This window comes from Morus notabilis, unplaced genomic scaffold (assembly GCF_000414095.1).
Source record: "Morus notabilis unplaced genomic scaffold, ASM41409v2 Scaffold139, whole genome shotgun sequence".
NCBI lineage: Eukaryota > Viridiplantae > Streptophyta > Magnoliopsida > Rosales > Moraceae > Morus > Morus notabilis.
In genome coordinates, this window is record NW_010361068.1 from 386044 (window position 1) to 403242 (window position 17199).

The 17199-nt window shown below is 31.8% G+C and overlaps 1 protein-coding gene across 1 annotated transcript; it reads left to right on the forward strand.

Moving 5' to 3' along the window:
• The first annotated feature begins 348 nt into the window (after nucleotides 1-348).
• On the forward strand, nucleotides 349-1158 carry LOC21408069 (probable transcriptional regulator RABBIT EARS). Its single transcript, XM_010098317.1, has one exon. It carries the CDS (start codon nucleotides 349-351, stop codon nucleotides 1156-1158), a length of 810 nt encoding a protein of 269 aa, XP_010096619.1.
• The last annotated feature ends 16041 nt before the right edge of the window (nucleotides 1159-17199 follow it).

Consider the following 17199-nt stretch of genomic DNA (forward strand, 5'->3'; position numbering starts at 1 on the left):
ATATCAACGGAGGAGACAAATAGAGAAAATTAACCCCACGCTTTTATAAACTAGTCATGACAATATATATATATATATCATCCTTTTGAGCTATAATAATAATAATAAGCCTCTTTCTCTTTTGATAGATTCTCAACTACCGCCTTTAGTTTTCACATATATTCAAAGTAAAGCAGTAGTTGTCAACTTTATATATATCTCTTAATTTTCTCTCTATCTTATAGCTATATATATTTATATGTCTACCACTACAAATCCAAATACTATATAACTTGCCATAAAAAAATCTGTATTTATAAACAAATATCTCTTACCATAATTATCTCAGGTTTATCTGGGCTTTTGTCAATGGAGGAAGCTGATCATGATCATCAATACTTGATGTGGATGCAGAAAAGGAAAGAGATCATGATGATGAACTCAATCAACGGCTCATCATTATCATCATCATCATGGGAAGAAAAGGCTTTTTCGGAAGATCTCGTGGCCGGAGCCGGGTCTCTGGGGGGTTGCGTCTGGCCTCCGAGATCTTACACTTGTAGCTTCTGTATGAGAGAGTTCAAATCAGCTCAAGCCCTAGGGGGTCACATGAATATCCACAGGAGAGATAGAGCAAGGCTTAAGCAATATTATTGCCTCACAAGCATCCCCAACAGTACCGAAATCTCTGATGATCATGATCATATTAATCATGACCGTGATCATCATAGTTCTAGTACTATTACTACTAATATTTCAAGATTTCTTTCACCTAAGTATGGTTCTAGGGTTTCAACTACTAATTTTTCAAATCATCACGATGATCACTTCTCAACCAAAGGGGTCATGTTGGATTTGGAAAAGAATTCAAGGAAATTATTTGAAGATAGCTCTGTGGAAACGGATTTGTGTGTGGGATTGAATATTTCGGTTGTCGGCCGGAACAACATCGGACCGATAATTTCTTCTTCTTCATCATCAATATCTTCAACACCAACTGGCCGGTTCTCTTGGGATCAACGTGAAAATGAGACAGGCAATTATAAGAAACCAAAGTTGATGTCGTTTTTGTTGAAGCCGTGTCGTCTTCAATCTAATCAGGTAATTCATGAAGTCAGAACTGATCAAGCTGCAGGTAATTCTATGGATGATTTGGATCTTGAGCTTAGGCTTGGTTAACCTCCAAAAGTGAAATAGTTTGCCACAAATTATTGTACGTCTCTTAATTAATTAGCTAGAAGTAGAAATTAGAGAAATAACTAGTGTCTCTGATTTCTTTTTTAACGTTCCAATATCTCCTACATCTGATCTCACAACAAACTTGAGATATCATGTATGCTGATACCAAAGTTTATTTTTAAATATTTAAAAAGTAGCTTATTTTATTTTATTTTTTTTCCTCTTAGTTCTTCATTCACTAATTATACCTCAATATATGTGTGTGTATCTTCATATGCATTACATTTCTTCAGCTTAATATATGTGTGTGTTTCCAAATTTCTTGTTACATGTTTATATATATAGCTCTTTAATTAAATTATTTGAAGAGGTGATCAATCTTTTTGACGCTTCAAGATGAAATTAAAGATATTCTAGCAAAAAAGAAAAAGAAATAAAATACAAAATATTTCTGATTTAATATAATAATCCGATCAGATGATCCGGGTGGAAAACGTTATTCTGATTAAAAAGTCATTAGTTACTTGTACGGAATTTTACTCTTCTTCTACACGGTATAGATTGTACCATGAAGTACTATTCAACTGATAGTTCAGATTTTTTTTTTATAATTAATTGTCCGTTCAGAATGATTAAGGTCTCGTTCATTTTATCGATTCGAGTTTTTAATTCGAAATTTTTATAATAAAAAATTCTTAAAAAATATCATATCTAATTTTTTTTGCTACAATAAAAAACTCTAAAAAAATATTACATCTCAATTTGAATTAAAAATTTAAATTTACAAAGTGAATGGGTCCAAGAAATTGATGTTTCGAGTAAGAGAGAAAATTTTTTTACTGTTTGGCTTTCGCTGGGGATAAATAAAGACTGACAACTGATGTTAAAAAGTCACTTCAGCTATAATATCTGAAAAGGACTAACTAAATAGTGGGCGATCTGGGGACACATATATTGCATGCATCCCTTGTCACCTCACATTTATTTATTAACGTCTCCAAATTCTATTGTATGCTCATTTTCCCTCTTCGATCCCCCTAAAAGTTTCCTAAGGAGATTTTGTTTAAGGTAAAAAAAAATGTGAACTACTATAGTAAATACTTTTTAATATTAAAATTTAGTCGAATATAATGTGAATTTTTGAGGCCGTTTAAAAAATATTTTTTTAAACATATGTCTCATATTACATTCCTAATTTACTACCCACTTAAGAAGGTAGATTGACAAGACTCATCGCCGTTTAGCCAAAGGGTCAGAGTGGTTCGAGTCACGACCTCATAAGTTGGTATGGTGTCACACCTATGATAGGTATTAATGGATTTATAAATATATGAAATACATGCACCAGTCTCTACCTCTAAATGATCTAATTTATTTCATTAAAAGAAGACCAAAATTCCAAAACCATTCTATAAGAAAATTTATCATTGCTCTTTCTCTCCATCTTATATCCTGTTTATATCCTTCCAAACAGGCCACATTCAACGACTCCCGGAATCTAATTGAATAAAATACTTAAGCCATAAAACAATTTAATATATATTGACACTGAACCAAACAAAACTTGCTTATCATTAATTGGCACTGTCTACGCGTCCTTTTGTTTGTAACTTTTAGATACCAACATTGATATGTACGTATACACTGTGTAGCATATATATATATATACACACACGTATATATATACACATATAAAGCTATTACAAACACAATTAAACCACCACTACCAACCCTATATAAAGCCTATATATATAAGCTTAGGAATCTCTCCTGCTTATAGTAATTGGGGGAAATGTGACTGTTCGTCCAGAATACACGACACGGGTAGGTCATGATCTAGGAACCTCAAAGATGAAACATCATTTTTTACTTTTAATGTACTTTGCAGAGAGAAATTAAGAAAGAGCTACAGAAGAGAGAAGAGAGGCCTATGTAAAAATAACTCTTTTGAAAAGTTTTATTAGTAAAATAAGTTCTTAAAAATTTTTATTTGTAAAATGATTTCTTTTTATAAAAAATGAGTGAATGTCTTTCTTCATAAAAAATAAAAGAAGATCATTTTACTAATTTCACTTTGTTAGATAATCATTTTAGCATATTACCCTACAGGAAGAGAGTTAATTTATAATGTAACCAAAGTAAAACATTCCCTTTATGGGAAGTTCTATAAGGATTCATTATGTATATGCATTTAGCTAATCGATGGTTATTACTTTGGTTTCTACAAACTAGCTGTTTTTGCGTAAGCAGAATTTATGGAGAGGATTTAGGTTCAAGTTTTTGTTTTTTTGTTTTTTTTGTTGTAATAGTGCCTTGGGGATGGGGCCTACGTAGAGCAATGTTTGGGGTGGTGGGTAAAGTAATAAACAGATTTGGGTTTGATTTGTGTTTTCTTTGCATAACAGACACAAGTCAGACTCCAGGGAGGTGTCTGATCAGCTCGATTTGTGTGTGAGTGAGATGTGTAGTGTGGCAGATAAGAAGCCAGAGACGCACATGGTCTGGCTATTGGCCACGATTTGTGTGTTAATTCTGTTTCGAAAAATGCTTAAAGAAGCACTAAACATCATCACTAATAAAATGTAATTGCTACTTATAAATATCGTACTGAAAATCTGTTTTTATTAGTCGACCGTACTTAGCACCACTTCGTTTTATTGGGAATTCATGGTAAGAGCACGGGGGAAAGGACCAGCTAGGGAGGGAGTCATTTTGGAGGAGGAAAATCTGGTATATATCAAGAGGAAACTAAACATAGGAACAATTAATTTAAAACAAAAAAGCAAAAAAAAAAAAGGAGGTATCATGTTAGGAAGTATTGGTTGTGTCGCACACTAATTAAAAAATATCTTATAAAATTTACAGTAAAATTCACTTTTTATTAGTTGCAAATTACTTAATACCAACGCACTACAACAATAAAGGCCATTTACGATGACAAATGTCGTCGTAAATAATACAATATTTGTGACGACATGTCGTCGCAATCAATCCCCGTTATATAAAGTAATAATGTCGTCGCTAATAACTTAAATGTCGTCGCAAATAATTTTGGAGCGCAAATTTCAATGACGTGGATTTTTAGCGCGAAGGTAATCCATTTTTTGCCATGAGAAGTCGTCGCAAATAGTAAGATATTTGCGACGACAACTGTCATTGCAAATAGTTTCAGGTTATTTACGACGACATTGTCTCTTTGTCGTCGCAAATAATCTTTTTAAGATTTCACGCAAAATATACACAGAAAAAATGATCATTTGCGACAACTCAAAAATTATTTACGACGAGATAATGTCGTCGCAAATAATTGACAGCTATTATGTATTTGCGACGACATTTTAAAATTTATTTGCGACGACAATGTCGTCGCAAATAAGCCTGACCTAATATACCCTATCTTCTTCTTCTTTATTTTCTCCCGACGCTTTCTCTCTCTCTCCTGTAAAATCTCTCTCTCTCTGCCTCATCTTCCCGCCGCCGCCCCCGCCCCGTTCCGCTCCTGCCGCCCCGCCCCCGCCAGGATTTCAAAGAGGTGGGGTTTCTCCTTTTTTTTTCTTTTTGTAATTTTTGTTTGGTTGCCGAGAAAATGGAAAATATTGAATCAAACGTGCACGTCCGAGAAAATTTTATTGCTCTTATTTTGCTTATCGAGTATGTGTTTGGATTGAGTTACGAGAATTTTGATGCGCTAGGAGTTGAATATTGGGGATTTTGTTTGGGAATTTTATTCGAGTTTAGTCATTTTTTATGGTTCCTAGAATGTGAAAATTTAAACTTGCATTGATTAATCAATATTGTGTCTATATGTTACTCTAGATGTTAATAAAATGTTAATTTTGGTGTTTAAAAATTATGTTCGATGTTTCAATTTGATGTAGGCGTTTGATTTTTCACCTTCGTCGCTGTTTGCATGGTTCCTCCGATGCAATCCTGCTATTTTCAGCCCCCATTTAGTGGGTTTGAACTTTGTAAGTTTTTTATATTTATTGTACTTTTAGTTTAAAATTGTTATCGTTTTTGGTTGTATGAATTCGGGATTATGATGATAATATTTGAATTATGATTTTCTTATATTGTTGAAATTTAGTATATGTTTATGATTCTTGTTCTGTGTGGCATATCTTGCAGCTATGGTGTGCCAAAATCTTTTAAAGTTGTTTTTCTGCAAGTTTAGATTTTTGGATCATAAGAAAAATAAGCCGTTATGTTGCCAAAATTTAGTTAGAAAACGAGAATTTTATTAAGTTCATTAACAAACTTTAATTAATAAAATTTAATTGTGTTAATAAAGAGTAAAATTAAAATTAATTAAATACATTAATAAATTGTTATGTCTGTTGTTGTGTATAGTTGAAATGCCAATTGACAAAAGTTAGATTTATTTGAGAAACCGATTGTCGGATCAATATTGGAATGGGTTATCTGCTTTTATTGAGGTCGCCAAAAATTATGAAACTTCAAGTGGCCATATCAGCTATCCTTGTGTAAAATGTAGAAACCATGAAATGCATCTAGTAGAAACTGTGAGAGTGCATATACATCGATTTGGTTTTGATCCATTGTATAGTACATGGATTCACCATGGTGAAGTAGAAGCGGTTTCAGGTGTCGACCCAATAGTTAATCAACCAGTAGACGAGATGTTTGCAGTCTTACAAGACGTTGCTGGGATTAATGATGACCATGAAATGTTGGATGAGACGCATGTGGATGAGAAGATGCACAGTACGCTGAATTTAAGGATCTACTTTCTGAGCTCCAGGTGGAATTGTATCCGGGCTGCACTAAGTATTCATCTTTAAATTTCTTAGTGAAATTGATGCATTTAAAAGTGTTATACAAGTGGCCTAATGAGTGTATGGATGCTCTGTTAAATCTATTGAAAGATGCATTCCCGGATGTGAGGTTACCTTCTTCTCATTATGAGTCGAAGAAGCTTATGAGTAAACTTGAACTGGGTTACGAAACAATTCATGTCTGCAAGTACGATTGTGCTTTGTTTTGGAAGGAGAACGCTGATCTACAAACATGTACAGTATGTAAAACATCCCGTTGAAAGAAAAAAAAAGACAAAGGGTGCTAAACAAGTGCCGTGGAAAGTATTACGTTATTTTTCGTTAAGAGATCGGTTGAAGCGTTTGTACGGTTCTCGTTACACAACTAAAGATATGATGTGGCACCAGTATGGGTGTTCAAATGATGAGGATTCAATGGGTCATCCAGTTGATGGTAATGAATCGAATGAGGTAAATGAAAAGTATCTTGAGTTTTCACGTGAGCCGAGAAATGTTCACTTGGGGATGGTCGCTGATGGTTTTAATCCTTTCGGGAACATGAGCCTCTCATACAATATGTGGCCAGTGGTTTTAACGGCCCACAATTTACCTATGTGGTTATGCACTAAGGATCCTTATAAGATGTTGACATTATTGATTCCTGACCCAAATGCACCCGGAAAGGATATGGATGTCTTTTTAAGGCCCCTTGTGGATGAGTTAAAAGATTTGTGGAATGAAAGAGTAATTGTACTGATGTAGTTTCGAATACATCATTTTAGATGCGGGCTGTTTTGCTCATGACAGTTAATGATTTTCCTGCTCGTAGTAGTTTATCTGGATAGAGTGGTCAGGGCTATTTAGCATGCCTAACTTGCAACGATGCAACCCCTTCAAAGAGGATAACAAGTAATACTTGTTTTGTTGGACATCGGCAATGGCTTCCTATTAAACATGGGATGAGAAAGAATAAAAATTTTGATGGTAAGGTTGAGAAACGACCTCCACCGTCTCAAAAATCTGTTCACCAAATCTTAGCTTAGTTAGAAAATATGTTAGTCAGATTGCCTGGTAAACATGAAAAGTATGGTGGTAACAAGCGGAAAAGACATGCAAGCGAGCTTAAATGGACAAAGAAGAGTATATTTTGGGAGTTGCCTTGTTGGAAGTCGTTGTCGTTACGTCATAACTTAGATGTCATGCATATTGAGAAGAATGTATGCGACAGCTTATTGGGCACAATTCTAGACATTGACGGAAAAAGTAAGGATACGGACAAGGCAAGAATTGATCTGCAACATATGGGGGTGCGCAAGGAGTTGCATTTGTACAAAGACGGTGATCGTTGGATGAAACCACATGCGTCTTATACACTATCTCCAGACGACAGTAAAAAGTTTTGTGATTTTTTAAAATCAGTAAGATTTCCTAATGGATTTGCTTCAAATTTAAAGAAAAACGTGATCGAAGGGAAGAATAAGATTACTGGGCTAAAATCACATGACTGTCACATCATAATGTAGCAATTATTGCCAACAGGGATACGACCATTCATGAAGAAAGAGATTGTTGATGTGATAACATAATTAAGTCACTTTTCGAGTTAATATGCTCAAAGACATTGCGAAAAAGTGATTTAGAGAAAGCTCAACAAGATATTGTGCTTATTTTATGCAAGTTAGAAACAACTTTTCCTCCTGCCTTTTTTGACATAATGGTACATTTAGTTATACACTTGCCTGAAGAAGCCATTCGAGGAGGACCAGTTCATTTAAGATGGATGTATCCGTTTGAACGTTTTCTTGGATTGTTAAAGAAATATGTCAAGAATCGTGCACGTCCTGAGTTCGATTGCTGAGGCATACATTGTGAATGAAGCTCTGACTTTTTGTTCAATGTATTTAACTGGAGTTGAAACACAGTTTAACCGACTGACCAGAAATTGGGTAGACGATGAAGATTGTATTGTTAAAAAGATTTCTATATTTGAAACTTGCTGTCGGCCAATTGGGAAGATGACCCCCATCACTTTGGACACTCATTTGTGAGAGAAAGTCGAGTGGTATGCACTACAGAACTGTCCAGAAATTCAGTAATTCATTGAGTAAGTACTACTTTCATTTTTGTTACTTAATTGTTTCTTGATTGTGTCGCAGACAATCGTGTCTCTTACTTTCATCCTCTGTTAAACAGTGACCATAGGAGGGAGATTGATGTCGGTGGCCGAACCATACCATTAGATGAAATTCAATCAAAAGAGTTTCCAAAATGGTTTAAGAATAAGGTACATTTATAATTAATTTGCATTAACATTGTTAAGTCATTCAAAAATTTCGTTTTAAACAAAATTCATGTCTCCTTACAGATTTTCAATATTCGTCAGCAGAGTGGCCCAGAAGCGAATGATTAAATAATTTCACTTTCAAGTGGTTTAAGCTTCTCATGTCGAAGTTATCCTGGTTGTGTCGTGAACAGTGTTAAGTTTCTGATACGCAATCAGGATATGAATCGAAGTACTTAAAATAGTGGTGTTTGTGTTCGCGGACCTGATAACCTAACGTATTATGTTGTTTTGGAGGATATTTATGAACTGTCCTATTTGAACGATAATTTTGTTGTGCTTTTTAAATGTATGTTGTTTGACACTCGTCCGAGAAAGAAAAGGATTCAACACTATAAAAATAGAATAAGTGTTTTCGTTAAGGACACGTGGTACGAAAATGAACCTTTCATACTTACATCTCAAGGAGAGACAGTTTTTTACGTAGACGATTTATTTAATGGTCCAAACTGGAAGGTTGTAGAACACTTTTGACATCGATATATTTGGGACATTCCAGAAACTGACATTGATGATGTGATGATAGTCCAGGATACGGAGTCTACAAATATTGAGTTAGTAGTGGAACTACCAGAATTTGACTCATTTGTATTGAATCGACATGATGTATCGTCTAATGTTGCCACCTCCGATGTTGATGCAATTATGAAAGATAAGTCTCCCGTGTTGATGATTTTATTAATGACGAGGACGATGAAACTTTAGAGGAGTACGGTGAGGAGGAAGTCGTCAAATCTGAAGACGATGATGACATAAATGATGATGGCGACAATCAACAATGTAGCAGCGATGATGAGTAGAACTTAAGAATAGTAATTATTGTTTTTATCATGATTTAGTTTTAATATTATGATCTTTTGTGAATTTATAAATATTGTTCTTAATATGAATTTATTCATAGGCATTCATGGCTGGTCTAGTAGCAACTTACGCTGGCTCTTCAGGGGGAGCGTAGCCTCCTCACGGACTCCCCGCATTCTGTGAGTCTGGTATGTTATTCTGACTTTTTTCTTGTTCTATCATATAGTAAATAAATGTAGTGGTACATGTTGATTTGAAATGCTTACTTATGCTTACAGCACCTGAACCTCGACAACGTAGAGGTCGAGGTGGGGTGAAAGGTTATAAAATCGCCCAAAAGGTCCTTCAAGACGGAAAAATTACAGTAGAATTTGATGAGGCAGGAAGTACTTGGAAGGCGCTTGGTAAATATGGTGCCTGGTTTAATAGTGCAGTTGGTATTCATACCATGGACATATGCGAGCCATTCCACGATGCTTGGAAGGACATTAGTGATATAGACAAGAGGACAATTCAGAACCAAATGCTGGTATTCTTTTTATGCAATAATTTGCATAGTTTATACTAAAGTTAAGCATAACAATGCGTTTTAACGATGTGAAACTGTTTTGCAAGGACTGGTTTAACATCGACTACAACTATAAGAACGGTATTCTTGAGGTCCGTTGTTAATAGGGAGGCAGCAAAGTGCTACAATGACTGGAAAAGTTCCCTGCACAGCCACTTCAAACGATATGGTAGAGAAAGTCTCCCGAGTAACATGAGGAATCCACTTCATTGGGATCGTTGTTGCGATAGGTTCTCCGGTGACAAATTTCAAGTAATCATAGATTTGTTAGAACTTGATGATTTTTTATACATAATTTCAAGTAACTATTACTTATTATAGTTAATCATAAACAGAAAATATCGGAGACAAATAAAACTAATCGTAGCAACCAAAAGTATCCAAGCTTACATGGTCGGATATCGTACTCTCAGTATCGCAAGAAGAAGGTTAGTAGTTATTTTTTCCACTTCATTAAAATGAAGGCATTACTCTAAAGTAATTTTTTGACTTCATTATCGTACTTATATGTTTGTGATGATTGTTCTGGGTGGCACATCTTGCAGCTATGGGGTGCCGAAATCTTTTAAAGTTGTTTTTTTTATATTTTTTGATTTTTGGATCATATGAAAAATACGCCGTTATGCTGCCGAAATTTAGTTAGAATTTAATAATTTTAACAAATGTAATTTATTTGACAGGTCAGTACGGAGACCCAAGAGCCGATGTCTGCCATAGACAATTCGGGGACATGCATCGTCCGAGGCCTCTTGGGTTAATCCCCAAGCGGAACAGACTTTTGTAAATATGTTTATTTTTCATATTAAATTTTTTATACTGAAATAGTGGTTTTATAACACGTATAAACAATTATAATGTCTTATTATGTAGAACACCATGGAGGAGGAGAGACAAACGCAGAGAACACAATCTACTTCAAGCTCGACTAGACCCACCTTTGACGAGCATGGGGTTTTGGAGCAAGTTCTTGGCATGCGTAGAGGACATAAGATAGGTGTGGGTCCGACGCTCTCCCAAAAGCATTACTCTGGGGCTTCTCCTTCATCTGCTGGTTCATACTCAGACGCAACATCATCGGCTCAACCTGACCCACGTATGAGTCGTTATTTAAAGAAATTGTACTAAGAACAAGTTAAGATTTATGAGAATCAGGTGAAGGTGTTAGAGTTGGTGGCTAAATTGCAGCCCAACATCCAATTACCTACGATTGATCGTCCAAAACCAGTTGACCTAGACGCTCCTCTGCCTCCTTCAGATGATGACAGTCCTGATGATGATTCAGATGTTGGCGATGCTGCAAACTTAGACGATTAGTTCCGTTATATGTACTATTTTATTTTTCACTTTATTTAGACTTTTATATTTTTTTGAACATTATATATGCATTTCATGTAGATTCATAATATATTTTATAAATTTATTTAGATTTACTGTTTTTAATATTAATTTATATTTCACTTTTAATGTATATTAATAAATTCTATTCAGTATGTAACATAATAATGTTTAATTAAAAATATTAAAAATTAATTAATTGCCATTTTTTAAAAATTATAAAAAAATTAATTTTAGTTTTTTGTGACGACTTTTTTACACTTGTCGTCGCAAAAAAATAAGATTATTTGCGACGACAATTTGAAATATCGTCACAAAAAAGATCATATCACGAGAATTTTGCAACGACGTATTAGCGACGCCACTCGTCGCAAATACAGCCTATCGTCGCAAATACAATTGCGACGACACTATGTTGTCGTAAAAAACATTTTTACGACGAATTATTTGCGACGACACATCGTCGTAAATAACGTAATTTGTGACGACATGCAGGTTTTTGTAACGACTTTTTGTCTTTGTAAAAACTCATTTTTCTTGTAGTGACGGTGCTCTAAATATTTTTCTAAACATAGTCCTACAAAACACGCTCGCTTGCTTGGCGCGATTCTTAAATGGGATTTCAAAGCCTTATCATATAAGAGAGACGAGTAAAATGTCTAATCTGATATATGTTTATCATATAGGAGGAGGAAACCTGGTTTTTGGTTACCACCAACTCGTGTTCACTACTTAAAATCCTCTTGGACTATAATAGCTTTTAGCTTACTATATTTGGGTTAAAACTATTTTCACAAGAGGTATACAAACAGCCTCCGTTTTAATTGATAACTATAAAACTATGAATTACCTATAAAACTATGGAATACATATGAATGACATTTTCTCGTATGAATTACTGGCAAACTAGAAGAAGAAAGCATCGAATAAAGGTTGTTTATTGGGAACATATATGTCATTTTTAAAATATCATAAGATTTTTTCATTCCGTTTCTCTCTTAAGTTTTATATTAATTTCCAGCAAAAAAGTTATATATTAATTTATAGGAGATGGATGGTTTTTTTTTCCCCCTTATTTTTTTCCAAAGGAAGAAGCATGATATTCTAAGGGACTGGTAAAAAGTCAAGAAATGGGTTAAAGGGTATGCATAACTACGGACTTCTCAAAAATCCATATCTATGATCAATAATGAATAATTTATAATAACATATATACAAAAGAGCCAAACTCTCTCTCCATTCATTCTAAAAATAATAATAATAATAATATCACTTTTCATCTCTCTTCTCCATTTGTCACTTGTCAACTCGCACTTCTTTCGTCTTTTTTAATTTATTTTTTTCTAAATATTCTTTTGTTTTTGTTTATTTCTTTTGAAAACTCTTCTTCAATTTACTTCGTTTTTTAATACTTCTTTCTGGTTTTACTCTTATTAAAAAAATTCTTTCAAATGTGTGCTTACAAATTTTTTTTCATTTTTATTAAAATCACCTTTTTCATTGTAATCATTTTCTTGGAAAAACATATTATAGGACATACATTTTTATTCTATCAGTAAGAACTAATATTTTACCGATTAGATTAGTTTTTCAATAGTCAAATCTAAGAGTCTGTTTGGTTTATGGATTAGAATTATGTGATTATAATCATTTTCAATTTATGTGTATTTTTTGTGAGAGAAAATACTATAGCGAACCACGAATCATGATTCAAATTGGGGAACGAACCCTTCTACCAAACATCACCTAAAACAAGAACAATTTATAGCGCTCATTGTAAATATTTAATCTACTCTATACTCTATAATCTATAATCTATTAACTATTAAGGCCTCGTTCACTTTGCGGATTCGAGTTTTCAATTCGAGCTGAGATGTGACATTTTTTTGAGAGCTTTTCACTATAGCAGAAAAAGTTAGATGTGATATTTTCTGAAAACTTTTATTGTAAAAATTTAAAACTGAAAACTCAAATCGATTAAGTGAACGAGGCCTAAAATACTCAAGTGCTTTCTCTCTCAAGGATGCCACCTGACAGCCTATTTCTTTTTTGTTTCTTTTTTCCCTTTTCACATTTTTTTTATCTTTTTATAAATATTTTATTTTGTTTTTTTTTATTTTTCAATTTTTTTTTTCAGTTTAATAATTGTGTTTTGACTCGAAATCACACTTACAAAGTTGTTCCTTGTGTGCATTGCACGTGCATCTTGTGCTTTTACTTTTAAGGAGTAAAAGAAGCAAAACATAAATCAAAATTTTTTAATTAGTATTTAAATAATGCATGAAAAAGAGCTTTTTTATTTCAAAAGAGATTTTGAACATGTTTGTCAAATAAGTCAAAAACACTTATTGTTATAAAAAATAATGTAATAAAATGATATGAATGAAAATTTTAATTTGTTGTTTACAAATAAAAGGTTAAAAAAATGCTTTTTATAAAAGTTGAAAACACTTTTATCTTATCTTGTCAATCTAAACAGATAATAAAATGATATGAATGAAAATTTTAATTTGTTGTTTACAAATAAAAGGTTAAAAAAAGGTTTTTTATAAAAGTTGAAAACACTTTTATCTTATCTTGTCAATCTAAACAGTTTGAAAAACAATTTTTAGACTAAATAAACCCAAATCTTCTTTTTTTAAGTCAATTATTAATTCCATTATGGGCTTTCTGTAATGCATTCAGTGATTACAAATTACAATGTCCCAATATTTAACAACCAAAAAATAGTAATCACCTGTCTTGTGCAATATCGTCCTTAACCTTCAAAACGAATTGTATATCTTTCACTCCATGTATCTTTAGACCAATCTTTCTTTATCTAAATTCTAGCATCATGATATCTTTAGACCGATCTCTCTTGTGAATAAATAATCTATTGTACTATCCAACTCCAAATTTGAGAAGTGAAAATTACAGCAGTCGCATTAGAGGTTAAACTTGTAATTTTGTCAACATCTGTACTTCTCCCATATTATCCTATTTTCAAATTTAGTTTGATTCAAAAGCGTACATCATTTGGTGCTGACTTAGATCATCAAACTACACCAATTCAGAATTTAGAGAGAGAGAGAGAGAGAGAGAGAGAGAGAGAGAGAGAGAGAGAGAGAGAGAGAGAGAGAGAGAGAGAGAGAGAGTAAACTTGTAATTTTGTCAACATCTGTACTTCTCCCATATTATCCTATTTTCAAATTTAGTTTGATTCAAAAGCATACATCATTTGGTGCTGACTTAGATCATCAAACTACCCCAATTCAGATGAAATTCTTCTTTATTTAATATTACAGAAGTCTACTAATATTTATTCCACTTAAAACAAATAAAGCTAAGGTCAAGCTCATTTTGGGCATTCCAATCGTGTCGGTCTAGGGAAAAAACCAGAAATATTACTGAAAATGATAAAAAGAATATCATGTATCTCACTCCATTCAAAAATACACAATTGTCATTCAGATTGTGTCTTCTTTTTAGCACCAATCACCTTTTATTTCTGGTGCCAATTGGCTCGCTAATGTAATCTGGACAATAATCTACCAGATATGATTTGATCTTATTAGCATTCATGGGAAAAAGAGACAAAGAGGGCATGAATTTAGATTTTTATCTTTTACTCTTAAATAATATTATATTTAGTCAAATAACTATATTAGTCAAAAATGTATTAATTAATATTAAAGAGTAAAAATCTAGGCTCATGTACTTTAAAAGTAAGTTTAACAATTTTCTGATCATGTCATTGCTAAATGTAATCTCCATAGTAACCTATTTAATTAACATTAGTAATCTATGAGATTATATCTTCTTCTCAACACCAATTACCTTTTGTTTCTAATGTCGATTGGCTCGCTAGTGTAATCTGGTAGGTTAAGGTCAGTAATCTACAAGATATGATTTGATCTTATTAGGAAAAATACATCATATAACATATTTTATACTTATATTTGAAGTGAATAACATATTTTTTAAATGATAGTAAATTATAGCACATTCTAATTGTACTTTTAAAATAGATATTTTTATTTTTAATTTTATCCTTTTTCAGATCTAATATCAAAATACTAACCCTAATTTAATTTGACGTTTAATTCACAGATTTAGAACTATTATCAGTTTATGTGTATTTTTTATGAAAAAAAATATTATAACGAGTCACGAACTATGATTTGAACCATGACACGAATCTTTATACCAAACACCCTATAAGGGTACGTTTGGTTCATATTAGAATTATGAGATTAGAACCATTTTTTATTTACGTGTATTTTTTATAAGATAAAACACTGTAACGAATTATGAACCATAATTTAAATTATGGTATGAATCCCCTTACCAAACGTCTCCTAAATAGATGAGAATATGGGATTGATGTTGTGATATGAGGTCTAAAGGGGAAATACATAGTGTGCTTTTCTTTGTTAGTTTTCAAATAAATATGGTAAATATGATATTTACCGATAAATATGATATTTATCAGTAAATATGCTATTTATTAATTGCCGGAGCCGATTGTCGAATTTTTCAACAAATATGTAAATATGATATTTAGTAGTAAATACTATATTTATTTGTAAATACGGTATTTACCAGTCGCTAGAGATGGTAGCTGAATTTTCAGACAAATATGGTTAATATGGTATTTATCAACAAATACAGTATTAAACGATCGTCGGAATCAATGTTCGGATTTTCAGATAAATATGATATATACTAGTAAATATGATATTTACCGATAAATACAATGTTAAATAGTCGCCGAAGTCGATAGTCAGATTTTGAGTAAATATGATATTTACTAGTAAATACGGTATTTTACTGGTAAATACGGTATTTACGGTCGTCGGAGTCAGTGCTTGAATTTTCGGATAAATATGATATTTACTAGTAATTACGATATTTATTGGTAAATACAATATTAAATACAACGTTTAATAAATACTGTATTTACCTATAAATATAACATTAAATGGTCACCAAAATGGATGGTCCGTTTTTTAGAGAAATATGATATTTACTAGTGAGTACAATATTAAATGGTAAATACGGTATTTACTGGTAAATACAGTGTTAAACGGTCGCGAAAAAACAGTCTCTGAAAAACATTCACAGGTCGCCGGAGCTCATTACCGGAGCTAGCCGCCAATCCCGACCATGGTGGACTTGACTATAATCTACCTATTTAAAAAAAAATGCTATAATTTACTATTTAAAAAAATAGATGTTTAGAAGGGAGGAGTAAGGTGAAAAGATGTTTAGGGGTATTTTTGAGTTTTTAATAATGTTTAAAACTTAAAATATCAAATTATGCTATAATTTACTATTTTTAAAAAATATACTGTAATTTACTAATCACTTTACTAATTATGTTATTTTCCTTCTTATCCTTAATAATCATTTATTACTAAATGCAATCTCTATAGTAATCTATTGAATTAACATCAGTAATCTACCAGATTATGGCTTAGTTTGGTATTGTTGTAGATTTTGAAAAAATTGCTTTTAGCTGTGCTAAAAGAAAAAACAACTGTTATAAAAAGTAGCTGAGTGTTTGGTAAACTATAATTATAGTAATTGTGTTGATTCTAAAATCAGTGTAACAGCGTTTAATAAATTATGAAGTTGAATTGATAGTTAAAAATTACGATTATATTATATTATACTATAATATAATATATATAATTACAATATAATATATATTTATTATTATATTTAATATAATAAAAAAACTCTTATTATATAATGTGTTAATAATTATGATATAGAATATAATAATAATATTAAAATATTAATTGAAATAATTAAAAATAATGATTATATTATATTATACTATAATATAATATATATAATTATAATATAATGTATATTTAATATTATATTTAATATAATAAAATTAAACTATTATTAAATAACATATTATATGATATAGAATATAATAATATTATTAAAATGGTTAATATAATGACAATATTATAAAACATATTATAATATTACATAAGATATTTCAGTTATATTAAACAAATATATTATATAATATACACTATAATATATAATATTATAATATTAGAATTATAAGATTATATTATATTTGTAATGACTGAGAAAATTTCAGACCTTAAATAATACAATTCATGTATTTTTAAGCCAAGGATTTTCTTAGAAAATATTATGTTATATTGTGAATGGAGGATTTATGGAATTAATATATGTATTCCTAAATTCTATAG

Bases quoted from the DNA above. Each gene is read 5' to 3' on its own strand.
- LOC21408069 (XM_010098317.1), top strand. From the start codon at position 349: ATGGAGGAAGCTGATCATGATCATCAATACTTGATGTGGATGCAGAAA.